This window comes from Ctenopharyngodon idella, chromosome 22, assembly GCF_019924925.1.
Source record: "Ctenopharyngodon idella isolate HZGC_01 chromosome 22, HZGC01, whole genome shotgun sequence".
Classification (NCBI taxonomy): domain Eukaryota; kingdom Metazoa; phylum Chordata; class Actinopteri; order Cypriniformes; family Xenocyprididae; genus Ctenopharyngodon; species Ctenopharyngodon idella.
The window spans coordinates 23,285,013-23,306,071 of record NC_067241.1 but is presented as its reverse complement, the minus strand read 5'-3'; the positions used below and the strand labels follow the sequence as shown (position 1 = coordinate 23,306,071).

At 37.5% G+C, this 21,059-nt stretch overlaps 1 protein-coding gene across 2 annotated transcripts in view; it reads left to right on the top strand.

Annotated features, from left to right (window-relative positions):
• The first annotated feature begins 212 nt into the window (after window positions 1–212).
• Window positions 213–21,059, top strand: part of l1camb (L1 cell adhesion molecule, paralog b) — a 52,962-nt gene continuing 32,115 nt past the window's right edge. The window contains exons 1-3 of one of the 2 annotated variants that reach the window (XM_051881226.1): window positions 213–390; window positions 10,773–11,014; window positions 20,555–20,569. In XM_051881226.1, coding sequence (XP_051737186.1) covers window positions 10,894–11,014; window positions 20,555–20,569 — 136 coding nt within the window. In that variant the 5' untranslated portion in view covers window positions 213–390; window positions 10,773–10,893. The remainder of the gene's footprint in view (window positions 391–10,772; window positions 11,015–20,554; window positions 20,570–21,059) is intronic. The other variant, XM_051881227.1, reaches the window with a different exon arrangement.

Here is a 21,059-nt window from a genome sequence, read left to right as displayed (position 1 = left end):
GAGTTCAGTTTGTTAGGGGTGCTCTGAGGGGTACTTAGAAATGAACCTCTCCATTGTGGCTGAGACAGAAGCAGAAAGAGGTAGAGAGAAGGGAGGGGAGGGGATGGGTGGTACAGTCAGAACAGATAAAGAGATGATGTCACCTCTACTCATCCGCCAATCAGAGGTGAGTGGGAGGAACACATGGTGAGGAGGGGAGGAGGGTCAGACGGCTGGTGAGAGAGGCAGAAAGGGTGTGTTTCTCCCTCACTGCAGCATCCGTCAAGGCTTCACCCATTGGATGAGACGAACAGAGAGAAAGACAGAGGAGAAGCAGAGAATAAGGCGTGTCACCGTACCGTGTAGATACGAGCCTGTCTTCTGTCCAAAACCTTCACGATACCTGTAAAGGTAAGATTCTCTGATTGTTTCAAAAACAAAAACGGTGTCTTTTGGCTGTATGTACGTGGGAATGTGTGTGTATGTGATGGTGATACCTTAGTCATTAGGTGCCAAACACTGCTCGAACACACCTTGGCCTTGTGTGTATATTCACATTAGAGAGGGAGCTTGGCAGATTAAGAACCTGCACACTTGGAGATTGATGGAACTATTATCCTTTATCAGAAATGGTGATATTTTTTTTTTTATTACAGCCTGTTATTATGTCCAATAATTGGAGATTATTTTAATAGAATCATTTTCAATACAAACATGTTTGCATGAGTAAGTATATTAATACAAAAGTAGGGCACTTTCTATTTTTTTTTTTTTTTTTTAATTTTGGGAATCAATTTGTTGAAAAGTAAGCTTATATGTATTATATATAATGCAATCTGGTGTCAGTCTAACTCAGATCATGCTGCTATATAATGCCCTTCTTTAAGATCATTGTCTAAAATAACATCAGCTGACTGTGAGTGAAAGATATGCCATCTTTATCAGTTAAAATTACTGTTATTTCAGCAATGAGCTCTGCTTTTTAGTTGCCTCCGCCTATCTGTGTGTGTGTGTGTGTGCGCGCGCGCGCGCGCGTGTGTGTGTGTGTCGCTAGCAGGTGAACGGCCTCAGCCATTGTTTCTTTATGTGGTGTGGATGTTATGATGTAGCCCAAGCTATACATGTAATTTTAAAGTAATGTTTCTAATTTTGATTCTCCAGGATTATACTTAGTGTATCCTATACTTAGTGTATCCTTGATTTCACTGGCCTCGATTATAATATGGTAAAATGCTGAATCACAAGCGTGTGTCATCACATAATTGAATATGGCACGATAAATATGGTACTGCACTTTGTGTTGTATTACCTGAGCATTGAATGACATAATAATAATAATAATTGAGGAAGTGACAGTAGGTTTGTCATCTTTCTCTCTTCTCATTACTCCTGCTCATTTCATCAATCTCTCTGTATTTTTTCCTCTTTGGGAAAGTTGTGAAAATGCTATTGTGGATTTTTTTTTTTCTTTTGCTATTACAGCAAATGGGAATGCAAAATTATAGGCTATTTGTTCTATTCTCCGGTTCTTCATTGCAGAAGTTCACTTCTGCTTCTGAGAATGGGTAATAGGTCCATATTAGGGCTGTGCAATCTGTGTATAATCTGTAACTGTAATGACAGAATGACCCGTACCTGTATTCGGATAGAACCTGATGTGGACGATGCTTAAACCAGAAGAGCATCAAAACTAAATGAAATCTCTATTACATTTACAGTTTCCATAACAAAGACGCCTTGAATAATTCATACATTTATTTATAAATTTTATTACAACCTATATGTTCAATAAAACTGGACAAGTTTCAGCTTAAGTCGGGCATATAACTACAACAGCGTGGCTTCATAACGGAACGAAAGTATATTTTGAATTTTGACCAATCAATCATAATGCTAAACACAGGCTATAAACCGCAGCTAGCTTCCCTCCACCCTCCCTCCCTCCTTCCATCCAGCCAGAACTAAACTGAATTTAAGTCCAGAGGGATACTTAGCTCAAGCACCTGCACCTCTATTCAAATATCATATAGGCTACTGTACATGCAAATATTAACTCCTGAATTCATCAGAAACATCCCCTTCCCTTGACTGCCTGCTTAATTAGCCAGTGAGACACAGAAGCATGCTATAGTACAGTAATGCTTAGAAGGTTTAAAACATTAACATAGGCATTTTAAAAAGGCGGGAAAATGTATTATATAGTTTAATATTAGCCTTATCTTGACAAATTTCTGAGACACACACAGTAAAAGGAGATCCCCTGCCATTTTCATTGATAAAGTTCACACTTTTCGTCTTACTGCCTTCACACACTCACTGTTGCATTACTTTTAGATGGACATTAAAATATCATTTTACATCTGATCATGTTTTGACTGTTCCAATTTACATTAACACGCTAGATAAAAAATGCGAGCTACTAGGCGTGTTCGGCTTGAAGCAGATCATCAGAATAATAAGGGCTACTTACCAATGTAATCTCTGTATATTAAAATAATAATAATAAAAAAACATTAATAGTGTTGGAAGAATCAATATATTTGAGCTTGCTTGTTGATTAATCAGTCTAATGACTTTTTAGTAGAACTCTCTGTTCATTTTGAAGTCATTTTTTGCACTTAGGGTATTCAGGCTTGGGAATATCTCTAGCTAATAGGCCTGTAATATGATGAGGGAAGGGAAGACAAAAGCATCCAAGATGCTGCAAGGAGGAATCTGATTCTGAATAAGGCATTAATATGTGCTAGTATCAATAAACAACCAATATGCAGTCTAATAAGTAACTAGTTAAACGTGGGAATTGTTTCCCATACTGAAGTGTTACCCTGATCTCATACTGGGAAAACTTCAGTAAAGAGAGATCTGATTATAATCTGAGGCTGGATTCCTTTAAAGGAATTGCTGACTCTTTTGCCCAATGTATAATGGCATTTATGCAGAGCTCAGTCATCTCTGAAAACAAAATTGATATGATTAAAATGAATAATATCTCTCTACTTTGAAAAATGATAAATATATATATATTCTTTAATAATAAATACAAAGCATATGGTAACTTCATTGTAAAGCCCATTTACAACACCCAATCTGAAAAGTAACCGAACTGACCATTCTGGAATATTCTATAAAATATAGTATGACAACAAATTCAAGCTTTAATTATTAAATGTGGAAGACATGCACAGATTCAATACTTTTAGAAGATTAACACTTAATATATAAATGAGTTCATATTCTCATCATGCTCATTCTGTTGTCAAGAGTCTTAGTGTTTTTTTTAGAAATGCATGTTTCATTCGTGAAGCATTAAATGTTTATTTTGAATTTCATATGATTAATTACAGTATATTTGAAATTAAATGAATGTCCATACTCTATCTTTAAGTATTGTTTGTAATAAGATGAACATGAAGGAAATATCTTTACATACTACAGTCAAATAAAACACTTTTATTGTGTTTGTACTGCCCATAAACATGATTAATGTTTTAAAATATTGCTCATTGTACATCATATCTTGTGCACATATGAACTGAAAAGTTACTTTATTTATTTAAAAGCATTGTTAAACATTGTAGATATCGATCCAATCAAAATCCATGTGAAAATAGCTCATATAAGAACATTAAGTGTATAGGAGGCCCAACTCTATTAGGACTGTATAAGCTCCAGCCCTCACTTCTGCTGCCGCTGCCGTTCTGCAGCTGAATATATATCTGTTATGGTCAAACATCATGACAGTTTATGTTGCCTTGTTTTTAGGGATGGGCAGCTCTGGTCCTGAAGGGTTTTTATGCTGCAGAGTTGAATTACAGGCAGGTGTTTAGGGAATATACCAGTTAAGTCATATAGATTCATTTCACAATACCTTCATGTCCTTTTTTGGAGCATGAATCTTTTGGATTTGATTGAATTTCACGATATGGACAAACAGCTGAAACATTCTTCAAAATACCTTCTTTCGTGTTCTGCAGAAGAAAGAAACATGGGTGGACTATGTTTTTGGGTGAACTATTCCTTGCTGAATAGAAACATGCATTAACATGGCAACGGAAATCTATATAGACTAATTCAGTGCAAACGAACAAACAGATTAGTGTCATCAGAGGGCACTGATGAAAGTTCTCTTTAGTTCACCAAATTTCATTGCCTCAGTCTTCATCTATGCCCGCCTCTGATTCTGACCTTTCTCTGTCCACTTCCTGCAACAGAATGGAGTCTTTGTTTTGTTCGTTGACTCATTTTCTCTGAAGAACATTGAATGTATTAGCTTCCATCAGAGTTCTTCATCTGATTCATAATAAATGTATGTTGCAGTTCTTTGAACGGCTTATAACTGGAAATCTTGACAGAGTTGCAGGAACTGATGAAGAAACAGAATGGACACACTGCTAAAACATATAAAACTTGAACCAGTGTATAGAGCCTACATTGTTTTCCATTAATATATCTAAACATCCCAAAAGCAAGATAAAGTGAACATTTTACATGTTTTCAGAGATTATTTCTTTTCGTGCTTTATGCTTAACCTCACTGTAAGACTTAAGCTGGAGTCAAGAAGAAAACATCTTGTTTTATTAGAACAGTGGTGGAAAAAGTACTCAAGTTCCAAACGTACATGAAAATACAGATAATAAAATTGCACTGCACTTAAACTGCACTTCTTTTACAGCTGAAGTGAAAAGGACGTAGATGAACAATATAACTAAAAATCATGTAAGTAAGAAACAATTGCTCATCATCATCATCGTCGTCCTGTTAAAAGTTTACACCCTCGGCTCTAATGCATCATGCTTCCTCAATGAGCATCAGTGAGTGAGTGAGTGAACAGCAGGCATTTGAACTGCTCAGGTCAAACATCGCAACACACACATAGAGTCATCAATCATCCTGCTAATGACTCGCAGTAACACAGCATTAAGAATCAAGGGAATGTAATCATTGAACGAGTGTCCAACGATTCGCAGAATCTTTTGTCCTACCGGACGTTTGTCTCGAGCTACAGGGAAACACTGGGTGGATAGCCAGCAGTTTACTGACATTTGTTTCCTAATTCTCCCCATGAACAATGCAGTTTTATCGCATTTTGTGTGTGTGTGTGTGTGTGTGTGTGTGTGTGTGTGTGTGTGCGAGGGGGGGGGGGGGTCTCTTAAGTCAATGAACTGAATGGGGCTCTTATGAATAAACAATTCGTGAAGTCTTCCAGGAAATGCTCTGCCAAAGCTCTGATGTGTCGTAACAGAGCTGAGAACATCATATACAGCACTATACATCTCAGAAAACTGATGGAGCTCAATAATGCAGCTCTAACTTCATTAAACAGTCATGCATATTCTCTTAATGAATCAATAATAAATGGTAATGCATTCAATGAAATTTGCTTTTTTGGTTAATGATTTTAGGCTATTTTGTTATTTGACAATCAAAGCATGAGAGCGCAGCATTAAGAGATGGTGTTAATGCTATAACTTCCTATACAGAGTCCCGTATTGGTTTTAATGTAAACATGAACATGTTCTGACAGCTGACATGTAAATGTTTGGCTTCGACAGAGGAGTGTTTCTAATGAAGATAAGCTTGAATGGGAAACACAAAGGGGATGTCTCTGTCTTTTGTTCCGAGGAGCCCCTCTAGGGTCAGGATCATTCAGTTATTTTGGCAGGGTCCCGTTGGGAATATGGGACTCATTAATTCTGGGGTCTGCCGTGTGTGTAATCGTGTAAAAGTATTGCTCTGGCTTCCAGATGGAGTGTGTCTGATGACATTCTAACATTAAACATCAGCCAACCAATGAAAGTCCCGGGATGAAAGTGCACACGGGGTGCTTTCAGGTTATGTGATGCTTTATTTTCGAATAATTTTTTTGCGAATGAATCATGACTGAATACTGAGAAAAATGGTTAGATCTGCTTTGTTGGCTTCAACACACTTTCTGGGGTCTCTTAGTAGATTTGTACACTACACACACACAGTGAAATACAGGACACTAAAGGCCCTGATGTACTTTCAAACGGGCGTGACATTTTGAACAAAATCTGGCTAAAACATTTCAGTGGTTTGAAACAGCTCTGTGCTGCAGATCAATACACTTGGCTGGTTAAGCACTGTTTTTCTGTAAGTCTGCCAGTTTGTTTCTGCTTTTTAAGCAGTTTTTGGAATACAGAGAGCTTGTGCAGTTGTTCGCTTGAGCTTGTCTAGTGTGGTTTCTGCAGTCTGCGCTCACAATAGTGTTCAGATGCAGAGCCATACGTGACAGCGGTGTGCGTCCGGTCAGCAGTCTCAGAGCTGAAGTGTGGCGCTTTAGGCCCGTTACCAATGGTGGTGCTGGTACACACACACACACACACACATCAGCGTGTCTTCCAGTGTGGGGGGATTCCGAGGGGATTCCGTTGTCATGGAGACGGAGATGGAGGCAGTGAGGCGCGTCCCAGTCTGAGCATGTGTGATCTCTCTCTTCAGACGCTCGTCTTCTTCACCGGTGCAGCATCGTGCTGGTCGCTGTGGAAAAACATACTGATGCTCACATCAATGAACACTGACATCTGATGTGCTTCATTTACATGTAAATCACTGAAATAGCTTTAGCACACATTAAAATCAAGCACCTACACACACACTGGAGACACAAGAAAAGTGTATGATACCTTAAGGAAGAGCAGGGTGTGGCTGACAGTAGAAACAGAGAGAGAGAGCGAGAGATGAGACAGATGATGAGTATTACTATATGACTCAGCATGATCAAGTCAACTGCCTGGAAAATAAATACAGATGGACAGAACGTTAAATGTCTGCTCCCCCATTTCATCCATTAATGGCCCTTACCAGCACAGCTGCCACTGCTCAATATTTCAGCACACACACACACACACACACTCACTCATACACACACACTCTCTCTCTCTCTCTCTCTCTCTCTCTCTCTCTCACTTATACATAAACACACACTCACACACACATTGTGTTTTCATATTTTTGGGGGTCTCTCTATACAAACTGTACATTTTAGCCCCTTACACTACGCCTAAACCTACCCATCACAGAAAAATAAACAAATTTTCAATTTGATGGCTGCAACACACTCCAAAAGAGGCATTTTTTCAATTGTGTCACATCACCTTTCCTTTTAATTACACTTTTTAAATGTTTGGGAATCTAATCTCGCCTGACACAAGACATCTGCTAAACAGTCTGTGGTCTTCGTTGTCTGATTCTCCTTTTCATGATGAGCCACACATTTTCAATAAGAGACAGATCTGGACTGCAGGCAGGTCAGTCAAGCACATCCCTTCTACAGTGTAGAGTGTCTAGAAACCACTCTGATGTATCACATGCAGAATGAGGCCTGGTATTGTCTTGCTTCCCAGGAAAGATGTCATCTTGATGGCAGTTTATACAATCCCAATATACGCCTCCACGTCAATGATTCCTTCACACAAATGCAAGTCACCCATGCTGTTTACACTGATGCACCTCCATACCATGACATATGTTTTCTTTTTCACCTGGATGTGAATATCCCTTTCGTCTTTGGGACTGAGAACTCAATACCTGTTTTTCCAAAAACATGCTGAAAGGGGGACCACAGTGCACATTTCCACTGTCTTTTAGACCATTTGAGATGAGCTCGGGCCCAGAGAACTAGCAGCATCTCTGTATAGAACTGATGTAAGTGACAACTGTTTTTCCAAAGTACTCCTGAGCCCATGTGTCTATATTTAGGACAGTAACATTACGGTTTCTCATGGACTGCCATCTGAGGGGTCGAAGGTCAAGCATATTCAACAGAGGTTTCCTGCCTGGCCCTACACAGACTGAGATTTCTCTGGATTTCCCTGAATCTTTCCACAATATTATGTATGGTAGATGGTGAAAGAACAAAATACTTTGCAATTTTGCATTAAGAAATAAGATTTTTGATTTATCTGACAGTTCTCTTATGAAATTTGGCTCAAAGTGAGTCATGATGACCCATCTTTGCTTGCAAAGACTGAGATGCTCCTTTTATACCCAATCAAGATACCATCAACTATTACCAATTCACCTGCTAATTGTGGACTGTTTCAGTTTAACTTGGATATACTGTAACCTCTTCACTATTATTTTGCCTCTCTCCCAACTTTTTTAGAGTGTGCTACAGCCATCAAAATCAAAATCTGTTTATATTTACAAAATACAATTGATTGGGTCAGTAAAAACATTGGAAACCTTTTTATGTCTGTCAGTTAAATAAAGGTTTAAGATAATTAACAAACCAGAGATTCTTGATTTTTATTGCATTTTTACAAAATGTCCCAACTTTTCTGTAAATGGAGTTGTATAAAAAAAAAACACTAGCAAATCTTGTTAGTCAGTGTGTCGGTCCATTTCCTTTAGAGCAATCAAGCACAGATGCATTAATGCTAATGTCAGAAGCTGTGAGCTGAGTATCTGATTGAAGATGAGCATGTTTTTACATTCTGTAGGACCTTTATTACTTGAAACCCAAAGTTGATTATATATTGTGTGTGTGTACGTGTGTGTGCGTGCGCATGTTTTTGTGACATATCAGGACAAAAATTTGTATAATGACATGGGTATGACATAGGTATTACAAGGAGAGGGTGACTTATGAGGACATTACCCCATGTCCCCATTTTTGAGTTTTTTTTTTTGAGAAAGTAAAAATGTGCACAGTTTTCTGTGATGGGTAGGTTTAGGTGTAGGGTTGGTGTAGGGCGATAGAAAATACGGTTTGTACAGTATAAAAACCATTACGCCTATGGAATGTCCCCACAATTCACAAAAACAAACATGTGTGTGTTGTGATTGTCTGAGAGATATTCAGACGTCAAACTACCCTTTAGTTCAAAGTGACTTACTCAGACGGTTCCTCTGCAGGATAATGTAATAATTCAGTTACACTTTATTTCGATGGTGCACTTTAGACATTCTTCTAACTATGCACTGTAAAAAATAAATAAATAAACAAATAAAGGGTTAAAAAAAAAAACGGTAATGTTCTTCTGGCAGCAGGGGGGCCAGAAAATGACTGTCGAGAAAAAAAAAAAAAAAATCTTATCCTATAATTACTGCTTATTATGGTAATTCTACACAAAGTCTCCTTTTAATCCCATAAAATCTTTTACTTTTAACATACATGAATTGTTAGAATACAATCATATACCTCTAAAACACAAACTTAAAAAAAAAAAAAAAAAAAAACGGCAGTTGTGGTTGCCAGAAATGTACCTTAAAAAAAAAAAAAACAGTAGCAACATTTTAGATTTTACAGATTTAACTTAAATTTACAGTAAAAAATAGTATAAAAACATATTTCATTAACTGAACTGATATCATGTTAATTTACCAACCTAATTAAGTTCTACTACCTCTTCTGTTTTGTACCTTTGTAATACACTGACTACCACCAATAAAAAATGGTGATGAGAGTCACATGATGACCACCAGACCACTAGGGTATTCAAATAGTGGATCTATGTATTTATTCACTAACTTGAAGAATCTCGGGACTAACAACATATTTAATGGTAATTAATGCAAATAAGGCTGCATCCGAAAATTTAAAAATGCTGCCTTCGGAGGACGCATTCCAAGGGAAGGCATCAAGGCATGTTAGCTTCACTTCCTGTCTCCTGAGATACCTTCATCTGATGAATTTTTGAAGGCAGCATAGATGTATCCTTTACTGCCTTTGATATCCCACAATCCTGTGCTTTCCATTCTGTGACAGTTGTGCTAAAAAATAAATATGGTGTCTTAAAGTTGCGGTTGGTGGTCAGTTTATGTGTAAATGTACATTTTTGACCATTGTTTTCCGCTTTTGATGTCATTTCTAGCGAGAAATTATTATTGTAGTTATTAAATATTTGTTTAGTTCTCACCAAAGCTTGCACTATTCTTCTGTAGATTATTAAACCGTTACGCTGCCTCAGAAGTCTGTCTGAAATCAGTTTTGTGAGGTGCCTTCATGTGCAGATGCTGCCTGCAAAGTCATTGTCTGATAGGGCATCGAGGCAACAAGTCAGCTGCCCAAGTTTTCGGATGCAGCCATGGTTTACCGTTTGGTACAGAACTTCTGTAGCTCCGCCTCTTTTCAGCATTGCGCTCATTGTGTTCTGTCTTCCGTTTGTATTTCCACACCATGAAGGTAAGTTCTTACGGATTTATGAATGAACCACTTTTAAAATCTTCCCGGTCTACTGACATTTGTTATGACATTCACTTCAAACATTACAATGCTCATAATAACTTTCGTTAACTCTATAATAAGTAAATCTATATAACCAGCTACTTTTTGACAGCAATGCATACAGTACAGAAACTTTCTGTTAACAAATTAATGTTTTTTTGTTACCGTAGCATTTTTACAGTCTATACCGTTAAAATAACAATCATTTTTTACCGTGTTAGTTTTCTTTTTTTAATTTTTACAGAAAAAAAATCTATTAAAGCGGCAGTCCATAACTTTTTTTGGTTAAAAATTATCCAAAATCAATTTTTGAGCAAATACATAACAAGCCAGTGTTCAAAACTATCTCCTTACTGTAGCTCGATTCACAACGGTAAGCTTGTAATAAAGTTTTATAATTCGGTTGGTATTGGTGGGATTCCACCATTTTCTCAGTTGGTCAGAACAAAAGTGGCAGACATGTTACTTACTTGTTCAGATGACATTTTCCGGTGAAAATTCTTATTTTGGTCATACTTCCAAGACGTAGAATCTGTAATGGGAAGGGTTAATTCCTCCGTCTCATCCTTCTGCTCCTCCTTGTGTGTGTTTATATATACAGCCCTCCCTTGATCAGGCGCTCATCTCAGGACAGCAGAAGTGTGCAGAGTCAGACGTGACCCTCATCTCCAGTGTCGGGACTCAAGTGTGTGTTCATGCAGTGGCTGCTGGTTTGATGCACAATGCCTCTCGCGCAGCATCAGCCGGCAGGTAGAAGAGGGCGGAACAGGACACATCTCCATCTGCTGCTCCTCTTTCTCAGTGTGCTTCAAACACAGGGACACATTCAGATCCCTCCAGATTGTAAGTACAACACCATATACACTGTAAAAAATATTTTCATTATTTATCACAACATTTTTTCTTTTGTCAAATCAACTTAGATAATTAATGTGGTTCAGATAACATAATATTTTGAGTTTCTGTTGATTAAACCAATCACCTTCATTGTATTAACTCTTTTTTTTTTTTTTTTCAATGCAAAATTTTAAGGTAACCAGGTAACTTAGTTTTTTTAAGTTAAACCAACAATTCTTTTTTTTATAGTGTAGACTCATTCATTTTTTATAGTGTAGACCTCATTCAGAAAGTCTCTTGTAAAATGTGTGGTTATTGTGTCAAGCTTTTAGCAGTTATTATTCCTCTAATGGCGATAAGGGTGCAGCTTCACACTTCTTGATACAAAACCATTTGGTGGTATCCTAAGTAAGAAATACTTTTTTATCAAGCTTATATTTTACAACAATTTTCAAAAGATTCTGAGATGCAGCAACTAAAGAAATGCTTAAAAAAAAAAAAAAAAACTATAAAAAAAACTGTTCTGTTAAACAAATGTCACCATAATGCCTCAATAGTGAAGCCCGCTCAGGCTTTTAGACATGAACAACTTATCATACAATCCTCAACAGTGATGACAATAATTATTCATCCTGCAGTGCATGATGGGAGTTTTACCCAGCATGCACTGCAACATAAAGCGTTTTTTTTTAATCACCACTGCTGAGATTCATATGCTGATTCTTGATGTCTGTGTGTGTCTAAATAATATGTGAATGTGAAACTTATAAATTTACTAGTGGTGGAAATTTTGATTCCTTCAAGAGATTCATTTATTTTCAGTTTGTTCACCAAAATGATTTGTTCAGATTCGTTCACTGATTCATTCAGTGACCTTTTCTTCATATTACATAAATACGTCAGCAGGTGGCGAAAAAGAGTGTCTTATGTGTTATGTCTTAATTTAACCAGTCCTTCCAGGATTTCACGGGACCTTTTTCTGATTTTTGCGGCCTAAAATGACTGAATTTGCAGCGGCTTTTCTCAAAATTTGCAGCAATATTTACAGCATGTTTTCATGGTTTCACAGAGATCATCGCCCCCAGTGGTGAAACATTGAAATTTCGAAACACTTATGATGTAACGAAGCCTCATTTAATGAAATCACATGACTTTGGCAGTTTTATACATGCTCCGAACCACTGATTCGAGACAAAAGATTTGGAAAGCTGCGAAGCTTCATGAAGCAGTGTTTTGAAATCGCCCATCACTAGATATTGTTGAATGAAGTCGCTATTTTGTTGGGGTTTTTTTGGCGCACGAAAAGTATTCTCGTCGCTTCATAACATTAAAGGCCGGAACACACCAAGCCGACGGTTGGCCGTCGGGCAGTTTTTGTTCGTCGGTCGACTAAGTTTTCTCAGTTTGTTCTGCACCGTCGGCTGAAGTCGGTCCTCGTCTGCTTTTTTCCGGCCGATTCGAAATGCTGAATCGGCGTCGGCGCTCGTCAGTCCGTCGGGCCATCTGATCATTCTGATTGGCTGTTCAGCTACTGCCACCTGCTTGTACGGAAAGGTATTTCATCTTGCGCAGGCGCAGAACGGACGTGCTACTTGGCCGTCGGGTGTCGAGCGTCGGTTTGGTGTGTCAGGGCAACTTTGGACACAGACGCTGCCGACGTGAGCCAACCCCACAGTCTGCTTTCGTCACCACTAGTTCGTCGGTGTCGGCTTGGTGTGTTCCGGCCTTAAGGTTGAACCACTGCAGTCACATGAACTGTTTTAAATATGTCTTTAGTAGCTTTCTGGGCATCTGAAAGTGTTAATTAACTTGCTATCAATGGAGGCCTCACTGAGCCATCGGATTTTATCAAAAATATCTTAATTTGTGTTCCGAAGATGAACGAAGGTCTTACAGGTGTGGAACGACATGAGGGTGAGTAATTAATGACAGAATTTTCATTTTTGGGTGAACTAACCCTTTAAGTTCTAAGGTGGCACCAGCCCCTGATTTGGCAGCGCTGTGAAGACTGACAGAAAAGCACTGAGCTTGAGTTGAGATGCAGATAATAGCCTATTAACTTTTATTTTATTATTAATAAATATTTAAAATATATACTAGGGTGTGGAAATGGCTAATAAGCCAATAAGTGCTCCTCTGCAGCATCTACTACAGTGGTAATTTATTCTTTTTTATTTCTAACTAAGTGCTTGCTTTCCTACATCGTGAAACCTTTAGTTTTACAAATGGGGACAAATAATGTTTTGGACATCACATTAAAAATAACATTCAAACTGGGCAATATTTAAAGCTTTGAAGTGCTGGGAAAAGTTGTATGAAGCACTTAAAAGCACTCGAAAACATTTCTGACACAAGTTATTTCTGTTAGTGTCACAATGTTTCTCATGGTTTCCAGATTACACGTGGGCTGGGAAATAACCGCTTGAATTCACTGCAGAATTTCATCGCTGTGAAATCTTGTGAGAAGCATTTAGGTTAAATTCGTCTCAGAATTCTCTGTTAAACCACAGCTATCAGATCAAATATCAGATATCATATCAGATCAAACAGTGTCCACAGCGGCATCGTTTGATCTGATATCTGTGGTTTAACAGACAATTCTGCGACGAATGTGAACGCTTCTCACAAGATTTCACAGCGATGAAATTAATTCTGCGGTGAATTCAAGCAGTTTCTTCTCAGCGCACGTGTAGAAATGTTGTTGTGTGATCGAGATCGGCCCGCTGCTCTGAACTCCAGTCGCGACGCGTTATCTATTATTGGTCGAGCTGCGCAGCTCAAACGAGTTGATTAATGCATGTTGCGATGACGTCACGGGACGTGTCTAAGGAGTTTGTGGTCTCTGCGGAACAAAAGTGGGCGTTTCTGTATTTGTGGGTGTTTTCAAATTGTGGGTGTTTAGCCTGTATATATATCATGCAATGAAAATGATCCCCTTCACCCGACCCCACCCCCTAAAACCTACCCACACTCTGACGTGGGCAAATCAGGTAAAGCTCTCAAAAACGCCCCTCTGTTTATGGCCTCGCCCATCAATCGTTACTGTCCTGCAGAGACTTGTACTTGTGTCTAACCAAAATCTGCGGAAAATCTGCAGCAATTAAGAAAAAATGCAAGATCCTCCGATTACTGCGGAGTTTACTTGATTTTGCGATTGATTCAGCGATCGCAGAATCAAGAAAAATCCTGGAGGGACTGTTTAACAAACGTATTTACTTGTTACAAAAAAAAAAAAAAAAAAACTTTTTATTAAAATGTGTGCCTAATCTAGAACTCATTAAAGAAATAAAATAAGTTTAAAAAGTGGTTTAGATGACCAAAGCACAAGGTTTTCTTGCATAATTAACATTTTAATTGTTTGTTCAGACATTTACACATTCATAAATCTGGGATTATGTTAAACGTGGAGTTCTGTAAGTTAAATATAAATATATATTAACAAGAGTATGTGCTCAGTAGCCAACCTATAACTGCGCTTTGCATCCGCATTCTGCTGATTGCTGAACTAGACTGACTGGCATGTTAAATGACCGACCTACCGGCCTACACTCTCATTCATTTCATCCACGAACGAGATCTTTCTCTCGTTCAGACTCAAAACAGCGACTCGGTCAGTGATGGGCGTATTCGTTCAGTAGATCACACCAATCACATGCCCCTTCACAATATACACAGCCCGAACTGGAATGCTATTTGCTGACGTGACTCAAATGAGATCTAAACAATACTGTTCGCAATTTCCGATACAGATAACCAAATAATTATTTTTTTTTTTTTTTTACATTACAAGCGATTCATCTTAGATGATAACCACTATGTTCAAAGTGTGTGTGTGTGTGTGTGTGTGTGTGTGAGAGAGAGAGGGAGAGAGAGAAAGAAAGACACAGAGAGATTTGCTATTTATGAACATAGAGCAGGATAGAGCACATCAGATTGACCAGAGGTGCATCAGAAGAAGGGAGACATTGGCATCAAATACAGCATTTTACATTACAGTATGTATGCCATATGATACTGTAAACAGATTACCATGGTGGAGACTGCCACATTACTGTAACTCACACTTATAAAGGTCAACTACAGTACAGATTCAGTTATGTGGTACAGTGTGAAAATGTACTGTTCTAGCACAGAACCTCATGACCATTTCATAACTTCATCACTTTTTTGATAACACATTGGATAGATACACTGTAAAATCGAACAGTGAAATTAATTAAATGGAATGAGTTTGTTTACAGTTTTTCTCGATTGCTTAAACACATTTCTTGAAACTATGCCTCATATTCTCAAAACAGTAAATACAAATCCATAACGTCTCACCCAATTCCCCAAACATCCTATTTTCAGGTCAAAATGAAGCTTTACACTCAAAACCATTCACTCTTGCTGAAAAACCAAACTTTGCCTGATCCACCCCTGGCACGCATCAACTGAAATGTCTAGTCAGGCTTCTTCCATTCCATTGTCTCTGTGTCCTACAAAAATAGAAGTACTGATTACTGTAACTGTAACACATCCTTTTTACAAAATGGAAGCAGACAGAAATTCTATTGGTATGTAAGGCACTTACAGTAAAAAGTTACAGTAGAGTACACTGAGGTATACCTACCTGTTTTCCTCCCTGAAGGTTCTCATGATCGAGGCGATGGTGAAGCAACTTAAGTTTGGCTGAACTCATGCCTCCCTCATAGTCACACCATGGACAAGGACATGGTCAACTAGTGGCACGAATTTCATCTGAGACTCCTTGTCTCCTTGCACCTCATCCTTATCCTCATCCTCGTCCTCCTCCTCTTCCCTCACCTCTTCCTCCACTCTTTACCGCTCTTGCTCATCCTCTTCCTCCTCCTCTCTGGTGTCCTCGACCTTTTCAGTCAGGTCTCTCTAGATCTATTGTTCCAAACCTGAATGAAGTGACTCGGGCTCTTTTATCTCTCTATTGAAGGTTCTGATTGATGTGTGATAAATTTTGACTCTTAGTGTTTCCACATGGGTAACTGTGTGCTAATTGAGCTCAAGCTATGCTGACCTGAGTGAACAATATTGAATGCTAGTGCTTTCTACATGACAACATGGTGTAGGCAATGAGAAATGAAAGAATTTGTGTGTAGAGTTTTGCAGTGACAGTTAAACAAATCTGATTCATGTGTCAAAAAGGGGAATAGTGTTTATAGTTTAGGGAAATGGGTGTGCTTTTTGATAAATGGCGTTATGATTTTGAAATTTTAGTTCAAAAGCCTGGTTCTACTACCTTAAAAAAATGAGTTTGTTTACTTAAATATTTTACCCCCAGTTTCACAGACAAGGCTTAAGATAGTCTTAGACAAAAATGCAAGAGCTGTTTTAACTGAAAGTAACTTGCACTGACATATCTTAAAATATGTCAGTGCCATTGTTCTGTATCAAGATGCACACCAGTAATGTTTTTTCTAGTGAACGTTTATAAAAGATATTCAAATATCCTAATTGAACTAAGGCCTAATCCTGGCTTAGCCTTGTCTGTGAAACCGGGCCATTGAGTTTTACAGTGTACAATTACAAACATTATGTATTCAATTACATAACTTAGATAAGTGTATTTTCTAATGTGGCATCTGTAGCCTGTGTTACTGTAATTATTTCAGCAACAAAGGTGATTTGAAACATGTACATTGAATTGTTTTCTATTACATGAACTGATTGAGTTCTACTAACTCAAAAGATTTAAGGCAACTGATTACCTGTATTTTTGTAAGTTTACAAACTTGATTATCATCAGTAAGCATAGCTAGTTTTTTTGAATAACTGTAAGTTACAAATAAACATTAATTTAAATCAAAATATATATTTGGTGTTTTGTTCATCTTAATTTAATGCAACTCAAAGTTTTAAGTATACTGTAAACCCGAATAAGTTGACAAAACTCAAAAAAAAAAAGAAAAAAAACATAATATGCTTGCTCTCAAACCAAGCCGCATGGACCGCTTGTCACCATGACTGTAATGCTCTAAAAACCCACAACAAAAACTTTTCTATATTAGCATAACAAAACATTAATCACTATAAATCTCCCACTTAACATTAATCTTGCACACACACAAAAAAAACATTATATAACACTTAATTTTAGCATTTACTCTCCCTTTCAACTGCCATGGGCAAAGCATGCTGGGAAATAGAAATCCCAGCCCAGTTTCAGTTAAACTTAAGTTCATCTAAATTAAAATAAATAAGTTTATAAAACTCAAAACAATGAAACAGTTCAGTTTACTTAAAATATATCAGTTCTGTGAACTTGAAAGAAAAAGAAAGTTCTAAATACTAATAAAAGTTGACTGAACTACTTTGTTAAATTTAAGTTTGTCCTACTCAAACCAATTAATTATTTTCAGCGTTAGGGTTTACAGTGTGGATAACCTGTGGGTGGATGATGTGAGTGTAGCCGATACCAACTATAATTAGACCAGTCTGCAACATTATTATAAACATGCTGAATACTTGCATATTTTTGTAGCTATCGAAATAAAAATGTATGTATTTGGACTTGAATTGACCTGCTGTCGAATTCAACTGCCCTGCGAAAGTCTGGGTATCTGTGTGGAGGGAAAGCATCTGAGTGCACGTTCAGTGATGACATCACATTTTGTTAAAAAAAAAAAAAACCGCCACTAGAGGGCGTATGTTTGACATTAAATTATTTGATTATGGTTTAATTTTTTTTTTTTTTTCAAGTTCCCTGAACTCTAAACTTTAGAGGAGCTGTAAAAACTCAAAAAAATATTTAGTGTTAACTTAAATCTCTGATAGATGTTGAATGAACTCAAAAATAATAGTTAGCTTTTTTTTGTTAACTTTTTGGCACATTTTGAGTAAAAGGTACTTTCCATTATAAGTTAGTTATACTGTTTGGATTTACATTGTAAAGATGGCTCTTTTTTTGAAAGAAGATCACACTGTTGTGTTTCGTTGATAAAAAATGTTCTCATATATTACATGACTGAAATATAGAAAAACTGAAAGCGTGGGATCAGGTTTTGAAAGAATGACTGTCACAAGTGTGATCAGAGAGTTCTGAAAATGTAGACCTTACTTGTGAAAACAGCACCAAAGCAAATAAAAAACACTGTAACAAAGAAGGGTTTTAGGCATCCACACTTTAAAAACTTGATTTCTTTGCTTTCGATTAATGTAATTCTCTAAAATGTGCAATCTACTAGATTAAACTATTTAGAACGAATGTGAGCCAATCAAGAGCGAATGTGAGCCAATCAAGTACTCGGAAATGATTTTTGCTGAAACTGTAGTTCCCAGCATGCTTTGCTTGGGACTTAATGAGGAGAGTAAAAACTGTTCAAATTAAGTGTTATTTTATGTGTTTTTGAACAAGATGAGAAAAGGGGGAGACTTGATAGTGTTTAATAGTGTTTAAAGTTCAATAATGTTGGAATGATTAGTACCATTAATGGGTTACCATTGTGGAGAAGTGTGGAGCATTTGCTTAGGCCTGTGGTCTGCAACTTTATTACCTTTCCCAAAAAGCATTTTATGCTTAGCATTTAACATGTTAATATGTGCTATTGCTAGCTAAGCTAATAGTTTGATAGTTAGCTAATACAATCTTATAATTCAGTCACCAAAATATAAAAAAAAATTGTGTAAATTTATTCTGTTAGGAAACCATACTAATTAGGGCCCGAGCACCGATAGTGTGAGGACCCTATTGGAATTGCTCTGTTTATTATTATTCCGCTTCTTCTTCTTCTTCTCCCAAATGAATCGCATTTTTGAGGGCCTAAACGTGCTCGAAAACTCATGAAACTTTGCACACGCATCAGAACTGGTGAAAATTTACGTCTGTTATGGGTCGATGGCTCGATAGCGCCACCTACAAAATTTCAACGAAGTGCCCCTCACACCACGTTTCACGTACAGGTATGAAATTCGGTAGACACATGTAACAGCCCAATACCTACAAAAAAGTCTCCTGTTGCAAAATCTGAAAACCAACAGGAAGTGGGATATTTTGTCTGCAAAATGTTTGCACTTTTTGCCATTTCCAGACGTTGTACTTTAACAAACTCCTCCTAGAGCTTTAATCAGATCAACGTCATATTTGGTCATTGACGACATTAAATTGCGAAGATCTAGAGTTTTCGCTGAAGGGCGTGTCCGTGGCAGCCTGACAAATTTTGATGTTTCACCATGAAACAGGAAGTTGATGTAATTCGGGCATACAATGTCCGATCTTCCCAAAACTTCACATGATTTATTAGAGTCCTGGTCTGAAGACATCTACATGCAAATATTCAGTTACAATCATAGCGCCACCTTCGGGCAACAGGAAATGACATGTTTTACACTCTGATTAACTGATTAAAGATTTAACCAGAACATCATCATATATGGTCAGTCTAATCTTAAGGCCTTAGGGATGATAAATTGCAAAGATCTGGAGTTTTCACTGAAGGGCATGTCTGTGGCGGCCCGACAAAGTCTGATGTTTCGCCATGAAAGAGGAAGCTGTTGTAACTCAGGCATACAATGTCTGATCTGTCCGAAACTTCACATGTGTGATAAGAGTCCTGGCCTAAAGACATCTATATGCCAATATTCAGTTAGTCATAGCGCCACCTGCTGCCAACAGGAAATGGCATGCTTTACACTGTAATTCACTCACAGAAACACATTTCAATATGCCACGAAGTGCCAAACATACTAGAAACATGTTAAATCATGCAACACTTGGCTATTTGTTAATGTATGCGATTAACGCCATGAAACAGGAAGTTGTTGTAACTCAGGCATACAATGTCTGATCTGCTCCAAACTTCACATGTTTGATAATACTCCTGGCCTGAACACATCTACATGGCAATATTCAGTTACAGTCAAAGCGCCACCTACTGGCAGCAGGAAGTGTGGCACTTTGAAATGACTTTGCCATATTTCCCTTGTATTTACTCGCTTACATGCATGTAACCCACTGTTCACTGTTTTCCTAAGGCCAACGAATAGCGGTGAGCCCGGGTGCGAGGGCCCTTTCATCGCTGCTTGCAGCTTTAATATAACCTTATAATTCAGTCATGTGACACAAATTAAAATCACTTTGAGACTACTCAGTTGGGTTATTTAAAAATAACTTAATTCCATGATGTTGAAATTATGTGAACAAATTATGTTTGTTAACTGATTAATGTGGAACTGATGTACATGATCAAATTGTAAATCCAACACCTTTTTTCAGTGTAGCTAGCCAAAAAGTCACAACGATTCTTGATAAAAATGTGTCTAGGTATTTGTTTCCTGTTCTGCTAAACTCATTCTGTCTAATGAGATCAAACTTGCCTGATCCCTTCTGTCTTAAATGTGTGTAAGCTGATCAGAGTGGTCTCAGACACATGAACTGAATCATCTGATTTTACATAAATCTGTTTCTCTGTAGGACGTCGTCTCACATCGATAGAAATGCCTCACAGTCTGAGTGCTTGTGCATGACTCTGTCTAACCCTGTTGTCTCTCTCTCTCTCTCTCTGCATCCCCTACTTCCTTCTGCTGCTCTTTTAGACACATATAGCAACCGTAAGTACTTCGACTTCCTTTTTACGCTTCTTTATTTCTGGCTCTGTGTAAGAGTTTTTACATTATAGCTTCAACAAAATGATATTTCCTGCGCTATGCAACAGTATGTTATTTTGTGTAACCATACTGACACACAAGTGATCACTATTTGTTGGGGTTGTAACAAAATATCATGTCACAGTGTATCGCAATACAAAAATGCAACAATATCGTATTGTGGATAGTGACAATATGTATTGTGTATAGTTCACCAAAAATTAAAATATCTGTGTGAGAAAAAATTCAAGTTTACAGAGTTTTAGTGTCAGTACTACATTAAACTACTATATATAATGTTGAATATAATGTATAATAATGCAATGGAGGAAAATATGTGGGTCCTGATAATGCCAAATGTCTTTCAGTAAAAAGTGGTCTACATTATTTTAAATATATCTAGTCAGTGACAGAGTGCAAACATATTCATCTCAAATAAATCTGTGTTTCAGAG